This window comes from Rhinolophus sinicus, linkage group LG15 (genome assembly GCF_036562045.2).
Source record: "Rhinolophus sinicus isolate RSC01 linkage group LG15, ASM3656204v1, whole genome shotgun sequence".
NCBI lineage: Eukaryota > Metazoa > Chordata > Mammalia > Chiroptera > Rhinolophidae > Rhinolophus > Rhinolophus sinicus.
Window position 1 is genome coordinate 31,916,084 of NC_133764.1, and position 18,601 is coordinate 31,934,684.

The 18,601-nt window shown below is 39.9% G+C and overlaps 1 protein-coding gene across 6 annotated transcripts in view; it reads left to right on the top strand.

The window, feature by feature from the left end:
* MAP2K6 (mitogen-activated protein kinase kinase 6) overlaps nt 1-18,601 on the top strand; it is a 110,793-nt gene that overhangs the window by 48,818 nt on the left and 43,374 nt on the right. For 3 of the 6 annotated variants that reach the window (XM_019732988.2, XM_074320883.1, XM_019732990.2), the window contains exon 2: nt 17,616-17,682. In XM_019732988.2, the coding sequence (XP_019588547.1) occupies nt 17,616-17,682 (67 nt within the window). Of the gene's footprint in view, nt 1-14,654; nt 15,029-17,295; nt 17,527-17,615; nt 17,683-18,601 lie in introns of those variants that run through there. The other 3 variants (XM_074320884.1, XM_019732991.2, XM_074320885.1) reach the window with 3 other exon arrangements.

Genomic DNA, 18,601 nt, shown 5'->3' on the forward strand with positions numbered 1-18,601 from the left:
TGATATTACAGATAGCGCTCTGTCCATACATAATATTGCATGAGTGGGAGATATATCTGTAGGCTATAGTCTGAGTGGTAGAATTGCTAGGACAAAGAGAATGTGCATTTGTAAGACGAATTTTTGTCAAACTACCCTTCATAGGGCTTGTACCAATTTACACTTCCACCATCTTAGGGATTTTAAATAATTAGGAGAAATTACTATACTAGACCCTGCCCTACTTTATTTATATACAGAGGGTGCCAAAAATATATGTATACACATTTTAAGAAAGGAAAAAACTGTATTAAAATTGTAATACTCAATATATAACAAAAGATGAATACAAGTCATGTGTGTACATTTTTTTGGCACCTGGTATTGATGGCGGTCTATAGGAGGGCTTGTCAGGAGTCAAGGCAAAATCCATGGACATCTTCCTCAGATCAGGAACAAGACCAGACATTCAATCTTGCTGCTTCTCTTCAATACTGTACTGCCAGGGCTGTTGGGTAAAAATATGAAATAAAAGTCATCCACATTGGAAAGGAAGAAGTGAAAATATCTCTGTGGCTGACATGATTTTATATAAAGAAAATCCTAAGGAATCCGCAAAAATACTATTAGAACTAATAAGCAAGTTCAGCTAGGTTGTAGGATACAATTTCAATATACAAAAATCAGTTATATTTTATGCGCTAGAAATGAACAATCTGAAAGTGAAAGTAAGAAAAAATTTATAATAGCATCAAAAATAAGAAAATATTTGGGAACAAATTTAACAAAATAAGTGCAAGTCTTGTACTCTGAAAGTTACATTGTTAATAGAAACTAAGTAAATGGAAATATATACCATGTTCATGGGTCAGAAGATTTAATGTTGTCAATTGGGAATACTCTTAAATTGTTCTACAGATTCAACATAATTTTCATCTGAATTCCTGCTAGATTCTTTGCAGAAATTGACAAACTAATCTTAAAATTCATATGACAATTCAAGGGACTCCGAATAGCCAAATCAGCTTTGGTAAAGAAGAACAAACTTTGAGGAATCACACTTCCCAATTTCAAAACTTATTACAAACCTACAATAATCAAGACAGTGTGATACTGGGATAAAGATAAGCATAGATCAGTGGAATAGAACTGAGAGCACAGAAATGAACCCTCATTACAATTTAGTTGATTTTCAACAAAGGTACCAAGACAATTTAATAGGAAAATAGTGTTTTCAGCAAATGGTACTTGGACAACTAGATGCACACACATTGAAAAGAATGAATTTTGAACCCCTATCTCACACCATATACAAAATTACTTCAAAATGAATCAAAGATCTATAAAAGAGCTAACACTATAAAGATCCTTAGAAGAAAACACAGGTGTAAATCTTCATGACCTTGGATTAGGCAATGGTTTCAGATATGAAGACAAACCCACAAACAACCAATGAAAAGAGATAAATAGGGTTTCATTAAAATGAAATATGTTTGTGAGGCAAAAGACACCATCAAGAAAGTAAAAAGACAAAGCACAGAATGAGAGAAAATATTTATAAATCATATATCTGACCGTGGACTTATATGTAGAATATATAAGGAACCTTTACAACTTCAGTTGATGGACATAATAAAAGACAAATAACCCAGTTAAAAATGACCAAGGGATTTGAACAGACATTTTCCCAAGAGGATATACAAGTGGCCAGTAAACACATGTAATTATGCTTAACATCATTAATGATCAAAGAAATGCAAATCAAAACCACAGTGAGACACCACTTCACATCTAGTAGGATGACTATTATAAAAAAAAACCCAGAAAAAGAAGTATTGGCAAGGATGTGGAGAAACTGGAAATAGTGTGTCTGCTTTGACAGTTTGAAAGTTTGGCAGTTTCCAAAAAAGTTTAGAGTAAACATTACATTAGAGTAAGAAATTTTATTCCTAGGTATATATCCAAGAGAATTAAACTTATGTTCACATAAAAACTTGTACATGAATGTCCACAGCAGCATAATTCATGATGGCCCCAAAGTGGAAACCATCTAAATGTCGGTCAACTGATGAATGGATACATAAAATGTGGTATATCAATATAATGAAATATTTGGCAATAGAAAGAAATACTGATACATGTTACAACATGGGTGAACCTTGAAACCATTATGCTAAGTGAAAGGAACCAGCCATGAAAGGCCACGTATTATATGATTCTATTTACATGAAGTGTCAACATAGGCAAATCTATAGAGACAGAATGTAGACTAGTTGTTGCCTCGGACCAGAGGGAAGGATAGTATTGGTGGAAGATGGAGAGTGACTGCTAATGGGTATGATGTGTCTTTTGTGGGTAATAAAAATGTTATAAAATTGATTGTGGTGATGGTTGCACACCTCTGTGAATATGCTGAAAATCATTGAATTGTACAATTTAAATAGGCGAATTGTATGTTATATGACTTATATCTCAATAAAGCTGTAATAATATTGGAGGGTAAAGGTAATATCATGGATCGATAGTAGACCTTGAGGTTTGCAACCCTGGAGATCAAGAATCAAAACTCGTTAGTGAACTTTCTAATATTTCTCAAAAAGCGAAATGTATCACGTGATCTTTGAGACTCATGAATACGTTCTTGAGCTGGGAACCACTTCTGAGTCATTTGTTTCCATGTTTTATGATGAACCACTTAGGAGTGGAGGAGGTTCTTAGAAGAAGTAAGGAAGTTCTAGCTCCCACCTCCTTTGCAGCCTCACATAGTTCAGTTGACTGTTGGAATTTTCTCTTATACTTCTCGTAGAACGTTAGCTACTTCCTCAGGAGGAAGACTACTTGCTAAAATTTCATTAGAAACTACAGGAACTCCTTTGCTGACCTATTCTGGCTGTTTCTAATGTGTCTTGGCTTCGTGTTTCCTAGGACCTCATGGGAAATCTGGGCAGAACACAATTATATGGGAAAGCTGACTGCTCATCTCTGTCGATATGAGTGCCTCCTCAACTTCCCTTCGCATTGAATTTTCTCTTGGTTGCCACCCTTTATGCCCTTCTTTCTTCTTGTCTTAAAGAGAGACCCTCCTTTCATTTCTCTGAGTCTAACCTCTGTCCACTGTGCTATCAGTCGCAAGAAGTCCACTAGGACCTAGTCCCATCGTTTCTGTCTACTTCTCTGGCCTCTTCGTCCCTTTCTCCCACGTGCTTCTTTTCCTGGCTAGACTTGCTCAAATCTCCCATCATTTTTTAGAAAGCAGTAACAAATGTATAAAAAACCCAAACACCAAACATTTCCTTAGATCCTTCTTTCTTCCTCAATATGGTATATTCTTCATGTTTTTTTCAGTTATCTTTTTCAAAAAGTCTATTTTCTTATTTTCATTGATGTGTACTTTTGCTGAAGAGACCGAGGTTATGAAGAAGCCTGTGCTAAAATTAAGTCTAGAACATAGCATATCTAGAAAAATTCTGGATGTGAAAGTGAAATGAGGTTGCAACAGGAGGAGAGCAAAGTTTCTAAACTGTTTTCCCAGGCTTTGTGCTAGATGCCCAACAGCCGCAAGCCAACTCAGATTCTGGTTACATGGCCAGATGCAGTGACAGTGTTATTTGGTGTAAAGCCTAGTTTGTTTATTTATTTTTTAGACATTGGAGAATGGAGCCGTTTCCTGGAGAGAAAATACTATTCTCCCTTCACAGAAAATGCCATTAAGATGGTTGTTGAGATGCATTGGGTTTTGTGCATTTATTTTATTTTAAATGTTAAGGTTTCTGGGATATAGCCAGATTTAAGAGTCTCAGTGACCTTGAGTGTTTAGTCTAGTCTGGGACTGGTTAATCCTCTAGTAGGAAGGGAGAAGCAGGTAGCGGTTACCATCAGGATGAGGTGATCAAAGAATCCATTAAGGGACCAGAGCCTCTTTCTTTGATATTGTGAGGGGGCCATCACCACAGACAGCACACATGTCACTAAGACACACAGCGTTTTGCAAACAGGAGCCACAGTCACTTGACCATGGACCTCCTGCTAAAGTAATTTAGGTAGGGAATAGACTTATCAATCTCATTAGAACCCTTTAAGGGCATGGGTGTTAGTTTACAAACATACCACGGAGCTCTCTTACAATAGAAAACTTTGTGACGTTATCCGTAAAGCTGGTGTAGCACTCCTCTCAAATACCAGAGCACCATTTAATGAGAAAACTAGTTTATTGACGGAGTATTTTCCGTTTTAGCCTTAGAGGAACTGAAGTCCAGAAATGTTAAACTATTTTGGGCAAAGTTCATGGTAATATAGCTTTCGTGATTGAGTCTGGATCTCCCGATAGACCTAGCTCATGTCAAATTGGTTCCTGGTAAACAGCTTTCTAACCTGCATTTATTATTTAGAGAAGTCTGAACATGGGAGTAGAAAGCCTGTAAGGGGTTTTAATCCAGGACTTTTTCCTTGGATCCCAGATGCTATATATAGCTCCTGCACAGTTCAGCAATAATCCTTCTACAAGCTAGTGGAAATAGACTTGTGATGAAGAGTAATTACACTTGAAGGACTAACTACAATTATATGGGAACGCTGACTGCTCATCTGTGTAAAATCTTTATGTATATGGACGAGGCCTTTGAAATGGAGGAAGAAATATTTGCCCCATGCAGTTGCAGTGATCATTACATTAAGAATTTATGTGAAAAGCTGAGCACTGTGCATTGCATATAATAAATTATCAATAAATATTAGTTGCTTTTATTATTCTCATGAGAAGCTGCTTGTTAATAGGAAAGCAGCTGCCAAAAATAGCAGAGAAGCCGACCTGGCAACTTGCGGCACTCATTTATCCAGCACGTATTTATCGAGTGGCCCTTGCATGTAGTACTTTGCTTCTTTAATTCCACCAAGGTCAATATTAGTATTCCCATTTTAAGGATGAGGCTGAGATTAATAACTTCCTAAGGTTTTACAGCTAATGAGTTGCAATGTCTTGGTCCCTTCCTGCTAGGCCGCTATTTTTTTTTTTTTTTTTTTTACAGGGTCATGTTGTTAAGTTGTTTTCCAATTTAATCATATATAACTTTGGTGGATATACTTTTAAATCATCAGATTGTGTATAGATATGAGCGGGCACTTCCCCCAGTCCTTTGTGATGCATTCCAACAACAAAAAGACTTGTGATCGTTACCATCAATAGAATTCAATTAAAATCTAATAAAAACTTGCAACTTAAAGAAAATCTTACAAAATTAGTATATCCAGGGGTCATTGTATATATGACCTCTTCTTTTCTCGGTTAGCCACTGAACCTAGTTTGGGGACACTGTATAGGTAGCTATGTATGAGACATCATGGAACATATTGAAAGTTATACCTTTCACTCACATTTCTGATCATATAGTAGATAGGTGGAACATTCTTGTGCAATAGGGAATTTATATACTTATTTTTGTGCTCAGTCTTGGAGATGAACTGATTTACATGTTTCAAGGTGACTGCCTGGAGCCTATTACCTAAGACTTGAGAACTCCATTTCTTTTGAGACCCTGAGACCCTGCCTGAAGCAATGTTCGTTAATCATGGTGATGACAGCTTATTCAGGAATAAAATCCAAGGGTCTAAGTCTTTCCATAGGACTTTGGAATTTTCCCTTAAGGGTTCCATGAGAACCTGAAATAGTATTGAAATATGAGTAAACGTGCATAAAGAAAACTGTTTTGAAAATAAGTTGCTTGCTTTTGTAAATGAGTGTTCTCTTTTCAGAAAATCTCACATTTAAATTTTGTGTTTTCTCAAAGCAATTTCTTAGTCTATATTTTTTAATTGACCGTCATGAGCCCCTAACTAGAAGTATCACCAGTGGGAGATGCACTAAGCCATCAGAGTATGGGGCAGAACAAAAGGCCAAGGCCAGTACGGCCTTCGGCCAGGCTGTGGTTTGCAAAACATGACTCTCAAAAACACCCAACCTCCCTGGAGAGAAAGGTGATGCGATGTTGCAGAAACAACCATGGTGCCAAGGATTATACTCAGTTTTTTCAGGCTGGAGGGTTTGCGTTTCAAGATGAAGAATCCTGCCTCTTTTTTTTTTTGATATTGCTTTGGCCCTGATTTCTTTATCTTCTGTTTTCTTGTTGGCAGAGGACGTTAAGAATATCAGAATGTGCCACAGGCCTCCCAGGGAAAGGGCTACATTTCTTATGATTTGTCCTCTGAGATGGCATCACATCAGAAAGAACTGGAAGGAGTCCAGCATCTCCTCCTTCTTTTTTCCAGTGAAGGACATCCACTGAGGACTGCTCCTGACCTATCAGCTAATAACCATTCCTTCTAGTTTGTAGTTAATCTTTCAGTGTTGCTTGTTTTGCCCCTTTATGGTCAGGTTTAAGATTTTCTAGATGTTTCTTGAATCCAGGGATTAGCAATCTCTAAGTTTCAGTCACCAGTGGTAATGCAGGACCACAGGATGCTCTGGAAGGCCAGTGGCAGAAGCAGTTAAGAAGGAAGGAGAGTGAAAAGGGGGTGGTGAGAGAAAGAAAAAAGAAAGGGAAAAATAAGAAATACATTTGTTAGAGAGTGTGGCAGCTTAGGTATCGCAGTTAATGTTGGATTATTTCAGTTAATGTTGAAAGGGAATTTGGTAAAATTCAGGGTCCATTTCTAATAGCTCAGTGTATTAGTTTCTTGTAGCTGCTGTAACAAATAACCACAAACTTGATGGCTGAAAACAACAGAAATTTATTTTCTCACATTTTTGGAGGCCAGAGGTCTGAAATCAAAGGTGTGTCGCAGGTTAGTCTCCCTCCAGAGGCTCTGGGAAAGAATCCATTCCTTGCCTCTTCTAGCTTCCACAAGCTGCTGGCATTCCTTGGCCTTTCTCGGATTGTGACTACATTTCTCCAGTGTCTGCCTCCTTCTGCACGTGGCCTTCTCTATGAGTCCGATCTCCCCCGGCCTCTTGGTTATAAGCACACTTGTGATGGCATTTAGGGTCCAACTGGATAATCTCCTCACCTCAAAATCCGTAATTTAATCACGTCTGCAAAAATTTTACCATGGTAATATTCACAAGTTCCAAGGATTAGAATATGGGCATATCTTTGAGAACTGTTATCAGCCTACTTACTAAAATATGAGTAGCTATGTACTTCTACCAAACTCAATCCAAAATCAGCATAATTTCTTAAAGTGCAAAGCTAGAAATTTCTCTCAAAGTCAGGATCAAGCAACGATGTCTGCAGTGACCATGAATATTTAATAATTTATGGATGTGGCAGCCAATGAACTAATACAAGAGCACTATAGAAGAGGTATACATATTTTAAAGGTCTGTAAAATTAATGTGGAAACAAGTGGACAGATTGACAGGTGTTATTGGGACAACTGTTTGGGGAAGAGGAAAGAATGTTCCTGCCTTATAAAAATGCAGTGACAATAAAGGAATGTAAAAATTATAAATTTTGTAAAATCATAAAGGTGTGCAAATACACTTGCAAGTGTGCGAATACACTCATGCATGCACGTGAGTATGTGTTCTAACACAACTACACAAAAGGGGCAATGTCTTCTCTTAAAAATAAAACAATAATAATAATAACCTAATATAAAAATGAGCAAATGGCTTGAACAAACCGTATTTGTTGAAGCTGGGGAATGGGTACGCAGGAGTTGATGATAACTATTTTGTTTACCCTCTTACATGTTTAGTAAAATGTTATTAAAAGGGTAGGTAAGAGAAACCAACAAACAAAAAAATACTGACTCCGAAATGAATATGAGTCCCAGTTTAATCCTAAGCTTTTTAGCCATCACTAAGGAAAGAAACACATAGAGAAACATTCACATCATCCATAGGCAGAGGTTGATACCGGAGAAGCCCATTCTTGTGTTTGATAACACACATATTTCCCCTGAGTTTTTATAAACAGGACATTATGAAAGGTAATGAACAATATCCTACAGAGATGAATTTCAGGGGCCTCTTTTTAAGGTGTACCTCAACATGGGTCAGTGGCGTCATGGTAAGAGTGCAGCTCTGGAAATGTAATGGCTGTGTGCAATGTCAGAGGGATAGTGGGTGGGGGGGAGAGGGGGTGATACAGTGTGAGGGATATAAATGATGAATGTCTAACTATTACATTCTTTTGCATTGTTTTGTGCACCTGAAACAACAACAACAACAAAAATGCAGCTTAAGGAGAGAAATTGGATGAAGCTGGGAGAGAAGCAGGATAGACTATCCTGGTAGCACTTTAAGAAGGGATGTAGATGAGGGACTTGTCTGTGTATTTTCTTGCAGTCTTTTACTCTTCAAGCAGCTGGTTGAATCAAAGTTAGACAAAGTTAGGACCCTGCAGTTTTCTTTGGTTAGAAGGGAGGTAATCACAGTGCAATTAAAATTGTGACCTTGGACAAGAGGGAAAAAGAGAATCCACTTCTCCCAAGAAAAAAATTTAGTGCTCTTACCCACTATTCCTCTTTTTGACTTTTAAAAGAGTTTTCTGTGATTCAGTGGCTAATCTTATTTCATCTATTCCTTTATTTTCCCACCCCCACCGTATATTTTGAAGCAAATCCTAGAACCATATTATTTCATTTGGAGACATTTCAGTATCTCTAAAATACGAATGCTATTTTTAAACCTAGCCAAAACTCAAGGAGCGGTTTGCAAAGATCAAACACATCACTAAATTTCTTTGCCACCGATTGCCATGTTTTTATTTTAAAGTGGTGTTTTTAACACCCTTGTGACTGCATTTCCTTTTGATAAAGACTCATGAATGAGGCAGCACGTAAATGAGGAAGGACATGAGCTCAGACCTCGGGGATCCCCCATCTAACCGCTGCCTGCCTCCTACCTTCATCCGGGACTCAGACCACAACTCAGGGGCACCGGCTGTGATTTGCCTTTAGGTTCTTTCTAGAGCACACAGTCGGCACCAGATTGCTGACATGACAAAACAAACTTTAGTTGTACCCACGTCTTAAAAAAAAAAAAAAAAAGCTTCAATCACATTGGGCTGTACGCAAACCATGGGAGTGCTTTCCTCCTTTGAAAAGGACCATTTCGGAACGTGTTGGCATGTTGGCAGTGCTGCTCTGTACACAACGGCATCTTCTCTGACACATCCAGCAATTCTTTGTCCTTCGCTGTCTTCATTCGCGTCTCATTGTCTCAGGGTTCTTACCTTGGCTGCCCATTCTCCTCTTTTTGCCCCCCCCCACCCCCAATTAATTTTCTACTTACTGTGTTTCTCCAAAAATAGGACCTACCCCGAAAATAAGCCCCAATTAAGATCGTCAGCCAGACGGACATGTTCAGGACATTATGAGGATGTTCCAGAAGATGACATGACTGTATTTGAATAGATGTAGATTGTTGTGCATGAAAAAATAAGGCATCCCCTGAAAAACGCCCTAATGCATCTTTTGGAGCAAAAATTAATATGAAACCTGGTCTTATTTTCGGGGAAACGTGGTATCTGTTTGTGGCTCCCAGATCTACTCCCCCCCGCCCCCACCTATCTTAAGCTCCCTTTGCCTGCTTGAAATCTGCCACATCCATCCCCCCAGAATCTTACCCTTAACACATCTGACCTGGAACTCCCTAGCTGCCCTCTCCCAGCACCACCCCAACTGGCCTGATGTTCCTTTTTCATTTAATTTTATCTACATATGGAAAAGCCAGGTTACTACTAATTACTACTACTACTATGCTTATCTACTATACCTTTTTTAATTAAAAAAATTTTTTCCAGATAATTATCAGAACCTATAGATTTTGCCTCTGCAAAGTTTAAGCAGCTTATTTATTAGGCAGATTGCTGTGGTCTCTGCCTCTTCTTTCTTTCTTTTTTTTTTTTTTTTAAAGGAATTTATTATTTTATTTTTTTTAAGATTTTATTGGGGAGGGGGAACAGGACTTTATTGGGGAACTGTGTATTTCTAGGACTTTTTATTGGGAACAGTGGTGTGTTTTTCCCAGGACTTTCGTTAGCTTCATCCAAGTCAAGTTGTTGTCCTTTCAATCTTAGTTGTGGAGAGCACAGCTCAGCTACAGATCCATTCGCCGTTTTTAGTTGCAGGGGGTGCAGCCCACCATCCCTTGTGGGAGGCAAACCGGCAACCTGGTGGTTGAGAGCACGCGCTCCAACCTACTGAGCCACGTGGCCACCTGGGATCTCAGTGGCAGCTCATTGACTTCATTCTAGTTGCGGAGGGTGCAATCGCTGGCCCATGTGGGAATCGAACTGGCAGCCCTGTTGCCCAGAGCTCGCGCTCTAACCCACTGAGCCGTCCCTGAGCCATCCGTCCGCCCCTGCCTCTTTTTTCTTGGGTGTAATGCTTACTCTGTACATGGGCCAGACATGAAGTATGGCTTTGAAGAGCTTGCATTCTGATGGAAGAGATGGGTTCAATCAATCAGTGGAGGAAGAGAGATTAAAAATATATTCAGAGAACTGTGACCACACAGATGAGGGGTGTTTATTGCCTGTTTTTTTGTGGGAGACTTCCTGAGGAGAACATGCTTAAACTGAGTGTTGAAGTTGACCAGTGGAGGCAGGTGATAAGAACATTTCAGGAAAAATATGAACAAAGACCTGGAAGCTTAAAACACAAAGGTGTATGTATATATGTGGGATTGTGTGTGTGTGTGTATCACAGTTTGAAAGTGTCCTGCAGATATTAGATGAATCTTGTTACGTTATTTTTTTTGAAACATAGATGATATGGGATGACACTTCTCTACTGAAAAACATAGATGACTTCTCTTATATCTAAAATTTTAAAATTATTAGTTATAGCCTTTCAGTCTTTGGATCTAACCTGCTTTTCCAGCCTTCTTTCTGCTACTATCCTCCATTTTGTCCCAAGTAGACAACTCACAATTCTTTGAATATACCACGATGCCTTCTCACCACCAATGGGAACTCATTCTACTTGGAATTTCATGTTGCCTTCCAAAGTCCTGATTGTCAAATCCTACCCATTCTTTTTTTTTTTAGAAACTGTTTATTATGAAAACATTTAAATATATAAAAAGAAGACAAAATAGTACAATGAACACTCATGTGCTCTCAAAGCCTACCGGTTATCAAAGGACCACCTCAAATACCACTTCCTCTGTCAGATCATTTTTTTCTCTTTTACCTTGCCCGATTTCCTCTCTCGTGCTTTGACCTCCTGTGTACTAATGGTATAATACTTGTATACCACACATGCTCTCTGATACTACGGGAACTGGTTTTTATTATCCTCTGATTTTTTTCAAAGCAGAATTTGTTGCTTAATGAACTTTTTGTACCTTTCAGTGTCTACTTTGATGAGTTATTGACAGTTTTTGCTCAAAGATATAGATGGCCCAGTGAGGTGCTTCATGCGGAATTTCTTACTGGCCAGAAAAAATTGATTGGTGATGCGGGAAGTGATAGGAACATGGTGGAAAGTGATCTTGTCATTATAAAGAGAGAAACAGTGAAAAAAGGAAACACGTTACTTAGACATACACTTGACAGGGGGTTCTTTACCCTGGCTGGGATGTTCAATCACTTGTGGAGTTTTTTAAAAAGTGTGTGGTACAGCCACTTTGGAAGACAGTTAGGCCGTTTCTTACAAAACTAATCCTCTTACCATATAATCTAGCAATTGCACGCCTTAGTTATTTGCCCAAAGGAGTTGAAAACTTATGGGCACACAAAAACATGCACACAGATGTTTTTATAACTGCTTTATTCATAATTGCCAATACTTGGAAGCAAACAAGATGCCCTTTAGTAGGTGAATGGATTAATGAACTCTGGTCCATCCAGACAACGGAATATTATTCAGCGCTAAAAAGAAATGAGCTATCAAGCTATGAAAAGATACGGAGGAACCTTAGATGCAAAGAAGCCAAATCAGAAAAGGTTACATACGGCATGATTCCAACTATATGACATTTTGGAAAAGGCAAAACTGGGAATAGTAACAGATCAATGGTTGCCAGGGGTGGGGTGGGGAGGGCGATGGAGGGCTAAATAGGGAGAGCAGAGGATTTTTAGGACAGTGAAATACTCTGTATGATACTATAACAATGGATACATTCATATCATAACACATTTGTCCAAACCCATAGAATGCACAACACCAAGAGTGAATCCTATTGTGAACGATAAACTTTGGGTGATAATGTTGTGTTGGTGTAGGTTTGTCACTTGTAACAAGTGTACCACTCTGGTGGGGGATGGTAATAGTGGGGGAGGCTGTGCACGTGTGGAGGGAGAGGGTATATGGGAAATCTTTGTACTGCCCCTTCGATTTTGCTGTATAAAACTGCTCTATGAAAAAAGGATAAGCCTCTATTCCAAAAAAAAAAAAAAAGCTTCAGATGCTTTACTCCCAGCGATCCTGAGTCTACAGAGCTGAAGTTCTTATAGTCAGTGGGAATCAAGAGAATACGATTCAAGACTGATGAGGTGTTTAAAAAATATAAATTTAACACAAGAGGGGAAGAACAGAAGATGGCATCTGAAGACATAAGCTGTCCAGCCAGGGGGCATTCTGCTTCCTTCATATTTTAAAAATGTAAGCACAAATATGGAAGGAAGAAAAAAAACTAGTATTTATTGAGCATCTATTATATTCCAGACCCTGCTAGACAGCGTGAATAAGTGGTACAGCTGGGATTTTAAATGAGGTCTGTTGATACTTAAGTTTATACTATTTCTACACCATTCTGTTTTTTATTTTAAAATTTGAAGGCCTCAATACTAATGTTTAGAACAGTCAAGAAGAGAACAATACGTGTTCAGTCAACAGGTATTTGCGATTTGTAAGCCCTGGACAAAATCGCTGTCACAATGGAGTTTATATGGGGAAGATAGATAACACATAAGTAATACATCAATGCAAGAATAAGGTAATTTGAGACTGTGAGGAAAGGTATGAGGAATATAAATGGAAGATGGTCATGGAGATCGATTTTAGACAGAGTGGACATTTTAAACTAAAATGTTAGCGATACCCTCAAGTTGCAATTGATTTCCTATTGTGTGCAAAATGCCAGAATGTGAAAGCTGGCCCGTGCGGACAGTGATCCTTAAGGAGTGTTCAGGAAGGTCTGGAAAGGTTCTGTGGGGCGTGTGCTAAGTGGGGTGAATTTGGAAGGTTGAGTTCCTGTCCACAAGAGGGCCAGAGCCCTGTAGGCAGAACAGAAAGGTCAAGTCAAAACTCATCTGCCTCCTGGAAGTCAAAATGACTGCATCTTTTATAATGAGCTTTGCAGCTTTTCTTCCCTACATTTTATGTAATCCCAAGGAAATTTGGCATAATGATTGGACTCTCAGTGGTGGGTGAGATCCGGTGGTTTGGGGCAGTGGCAGCATCTGGGTCCACTTTCATATCGCTGCTGTCGGGCCAGCTTTCTCCCTGCACGCCCTTCCCTCTGCCCTGCTTCATTAATTGCTTTGCATCCGATCATTGCAATTTAATAACATATAATGACGCTTCTCTGCCAATTTTAGTGCCAGCTACCTTTGGAACTTAAGCCTAGATGCCAGTATTAAGGAGAGGGCAGCCAAAGCCTCCAGGTTGCCAGTTACTTGGCTGGAAATCCCATTCACATTGGGAAACAGATTTTTAAAATACATTTGGCACTGGAAGCAATGCCATCCTTTTGTAAAGCTGTGTCAATAATCATAAACCCTCATAACCATGCCCCCCACACGCTCCCCCTTTCCCCCAAAAGCTCAGCCAAGCTGACAAATATTTGGGCGTCATCATAGCCTCATGATGCCACCTTCTGCTGACCCTGTGGGATTCTCTTGCTGTTTGGGTTGGCACCGGAGCACGATATTCTGTTTTATGTAATAAGGCACATGAGAGAAGCCCTTTGTGCTTTGCCTTACCGAGTGGGTGCTGAGCAAGAGGTCTTGCGTACCCCATCATTTTCGGTATGGGCAAAGCTAGTGCACATTTCTGTGGCCTGGTAAATGTTTTCTGACTATTGGCAAGGTTTTTTTTTTTTTTCCCCCCCAGTGCTATTTTGCTCTAAGCCAGGATCATAGTGACCCAGCTTTGGCTTAAGATGAATTTTGCAAATATACAGAGGGTGCCCCCCAAAAGGTATGCATATTTTAAGAAAGGAAAAAACTGTTAAAATTCTAATACTATATACTAGATAACAAAAGATGAATACAAGTCATGTGTATACATTTTTTTGGCACTCCTGTGTGTGTGTGTGTGTGTGTGTGTGTGTGTGTGTGTGTGTGTGGTGGGAGGGCTACAATGTTCTCAGAGAAAACAGGCATGGGTGTGACACAGGCTGATGTAATGCAGTCCTGCATGTGCTCCGTCGGCTGAGCAGGCTAATAACCCTTTGCAGATTGTACCAATAAGAGGATAAAGCTTACCAAACTCTCTCCAGAAGTATGCAGAATTCTCTCTTGGAGAAGGCTTGTTACTAGCATGTAACGTAAGCTAGAGCCTCTTTTCGGGTATATTTTTCATTTTTTCTTTAGACTATCAAGGGAAAAGGCCGTTCACCATCATTGGCCACTTAGCGTTATTATTCATGTTGCTCCCTGTCATTAATTTCTTTATATCAACAGTATTAAATGTTAACGTCAGGGGTTGGCAGCCTTGCTAGGGGAACAGATTGCTTCGAAATCAACACAGCTGGAAACTGACCACGTATTGCTTTCCTTTCTTTTTAGAAATGAAAGAGGCATTTTTGTAGAAAGGCTGGAGAATGCTGTGCTGTGCAGAGTTACTTTGCAGATTTATTCCTCCAAGTCTGGTTAATGATTAATGTCACGCCTTGGTGTCCAAACGGACCCACTTCTCCCTTCCTGAAGTTGCAGTTTCCCGGGAACAATACCCGCCCGAGGTTTGCTGCGATCCTCTCTTGAGGGAGGGGGTGGAGTCTGTTCAGTGCCGTTTCTCTCTGCTGAAGTGTGGTCTTCAGAGCTAAGGAAAGAATGCCTTCTGTGGGGGTTTCTCTGCTAGCCCTCCCTGCTACCCTGAAAACCTCGTCGGTGTCATTCCTGATGGCTTCCCACTGGGCTGCCCTTCTCGTGGTGGGCACGTAAGTGAATTACGGAATGTTGGTGTGCGCGTTTGAGATTTTTGTTTTATTTGATCCACTGTTAAAAATGAAGGCAGGGTATTTTCTAATGGTGTAATTCAACTAGGCAGCTAGGTTCTGTGTGTCCTGAAACTGTCATTCTTATTGTTGTCAGAAGAGAACCAGAGGCCCTCTTTTCTCACATCTGGAAGACTTGGTTGTTATTTTGGTCATTTATTCCATGAGTCTCTGTCCCAAAAGGTTTCTCTCTTTCTCTCATTTACTATTTCTTTGTATAGGCATGTTGGATGATTTGCTGAGTTACAGTGTAATAACCGATTGCCATTAATGAATTGCGAATAATTCATTGCTTTGGTGGAATGATCCTTTGTTATGTGAAAGTTTCTCAGAGGAGGTTTTCTCCATCAATAGCTGTTTCTCTTGAATCTATTGTGTAAGTGCTGAGTTAGAAATGAAGAGGAGAGAGATGTAAGAATTGAAGAGTAACTTCTGCTTTGGGCGTGCTGAAATGGCAACTGGGAAGCTTTGTTCACAGGTAAAATAGATTTTACTTTTGTTTAGTTTTATCTTTAGAATATCAGGGGAATTATAGGGTTGTATGTGTTGGGATTACCTGAATTAACCTGTCACCTGTACTGTCATATGTACATAGTTATCTGGACAAGTTGAATTTGTTACTCACTTCTTACTAGAGTATCTCATTTAAAATAGCATTCCCGTTTATTTAACCGAGGCCCATGAATGGGAATTGTGGGACTTATGCCATGTCTAGTATTTGGATTCTCACAATCAGATCCCTGGTACATAGTATTATTGTTCCTGGTACATAGGGCAGGTGTATGTATTGTCAGTAACTGACTAACTTAGTAAAATCTGCTAAATGGCCACTGGAGCCCCAGAAATAGGAAAGTAAATGATGAGTTTTTAATCTTATAAAATGTATAGATAAGCCAAAAGGAGGAGAGAATTGAGAAAAGCTGTTATAATGAAGCTGGTCCTAAAAAGCTTTCTCTATGTTGATGACTGCCAAGCATATTTTTTCCTGGCTTTATACAACTTGGCCACATTGATCTAGATTTTGGATTTTTGAATGCATAGGGGAAAACATGACTCACTTATACATTATATTGCACTTTGATAATATGGCCAATTCTGTTTTGAATTTCTTAAGTGACGCTTATCTTTTAATGCGACTGTACAGATTCTTTCTCTGAATGATTATAGTTAATAGCTACTGAAAACATCTCAGTACTCTTTCATGTTATCTCATTTGATTCTCCTATCAGTCCAATAGGTAGGCATTGATGTTGCTTCCTCATTTTATAATTGAGGATATTGAGAGTCAGAGGAAAAGTGACTCTGAAATCTGTGGGTGAGGGGAGGAACCTAATACAAGCTGTTTTTATTAAAAAAAAAAAAAAGAAACCCTCAAAATCCCATACTCCCTCTACCTCTCTCTCTCGCCATCTCTAAGCTTCTTCCATTGTGGAATAGTGGTAAGAACACTAACCTGGGGGTTCGGAGACTTGGATTCTGATTCAGGCTGGGTTATGGTGAGCAGTCACTGAAGCCTTTGGATATAGTTTTCCAGCAAGGAGGTTATAATATTTGATTTCTTCAGTTCCTTTGTGGCTTCAGAATCTTTACGCCGGGTCTTGTCCAGGGCTGGTGTCAGCTCTGCAGTGCTTACCTGCGGTATAAAAAAGAGGTGAAAAAGAAAGTAGAACCATGGGCGTTATATGCAGCTCTGCTTTGGTGTGAAGAGACACAAGATCTCCTTAGCTGAAGAAAATCCTGGGCTCTTACACGGCCGTTTTCTCTGATCTGCTTCCTGAGCTGGCATTTCTCAGTCTGTTCTTTTTGACTCATCAACAAAAGCATTTGAGCCAAACACTCTTGTGGTTTCAGCCCAGGAATGAACAACACATCAGTTATGTCCCCATCTGGCTCCCTAAGAAGCGATAACCTCCTTGCATGAGCCCATCTGTTATCTTAGTCCTTTTTGGAACGGGCAAATGTAAATAAATATCACTCTATTCCTCTCTTAGGTATTTCAGCTTCTGGCAGGTGGTTGAGAATGGGCAGGGCAGGCAGTGGGAAAGTATATTTTATTTTACTCCATGGTTAACTCTATCAGTTGCTCACGGATCACTTTAGAAAATTGTGGGATCCTGGGATAAGGGTGACTGACTACAGTTGACTGACATTAAAAAAAAAAAAAAAGTATAACCAACACCATCTGCCATCACCACCGTCATGTATTAAGGAAGAACAAAGAAGGTGAAATGACAAACTCTCATCAGGGAGGAAGGGTAGATCTTCCTGGGTAAAGGGAGTCGGCATTCTTATACTGACATTTTCACCGTGCACTGGTGAACAACCTCACCTGTGACCACAGTTTGCATTTGGGAAGCTCTGCTCAGCCTGGTGCATGGGTGCTCATCAGAGACTTCCTGGGTCGGAAGTTCTGAACGGGGAGATGTGAGCTACGTTCCCAGGTCAGCCCTTGTCTCCTGCTGCAGACTCTGCCCCTGAGCTCGTGCTGTGATTTTAAACCTTAACTTTGTCCTTATGTCTTTCCCCATAGGCAAGAAGCGAAACCCTGGCCTTAAAATCCCAAAGGAAGCCTTTGAACAACCTCAGACCAGTTCCACGTAAGTTGGCAAGATGCTCATCTTAATCCAAACACTAGCACTTTGCAGACTTTTGGGGCATGGGGGTTCGTTTTTGGACTGGTGAGAGATACCTTGACTATGGAAACGGTTGTTAGAAGGAAGAGCCCTTTAAGGGAAGCCGTGGGCTCACCGTTCTGAGACCTGAAGTAAACACACTCGGTCAGTCAGTCTGGGTTGAATGGGTAGCTTTGAACTCAGTGTGTCACATTACTGGTTGGCTGAAAATTGAGTGTCCCAAATGCACTTGGCAGAAGGAGCCCTGTGTAAGTCCAGAAAGGTCCCTGGATGTGGACTTTTGGCCTTTTTGCCTTGTTTCCCCGAAAATAAGACCTAGCCGGACAATCAGCTCTAGTGCGTCTTTTGGAGCAAAAATTAATAGAAGACCCGGTCTTATTTTACTGTATGACCGGGTCTTATATAATATAATATAAAACTGGGTCTTCTATTAATTTTTGCTCCAAAAGATGCACTAGAGCTGATTGTCCGGCTAGGTCTTATTTTCGGGGAAATAAGGTAGATTTGAGCAAACAAGTAAATCGTTGTGAGAGCAACTACTATAAAACTTGAGTTGAGATGGAAAATGGTATTTGGTGAGCACTCAGCATCCTGACACCTAAATCCTATCCCATATAAACAGGAGGCAAAATGAGGTAAAGGAACACTTCTTTATGAGCTGAGGCTTTGGCCCAAATCCCCAAGTAAGCTCAAGTCCTAACGAACCAGGACACACACTCTCTGAGGCTCCCACTTGTTTCTTTGTCTCTCTTTGGGGTGGGGAGGGGGAGAGTCCCTCGTCTCCAGCTGGAGGTGTCTCCACCTCTCAAAGTGTGAGTATGGGAAGAATGGAAGTTATAAGGGAAAAAATCACAGCAGCCGTATCAGAGAGGCAGAGCAAATA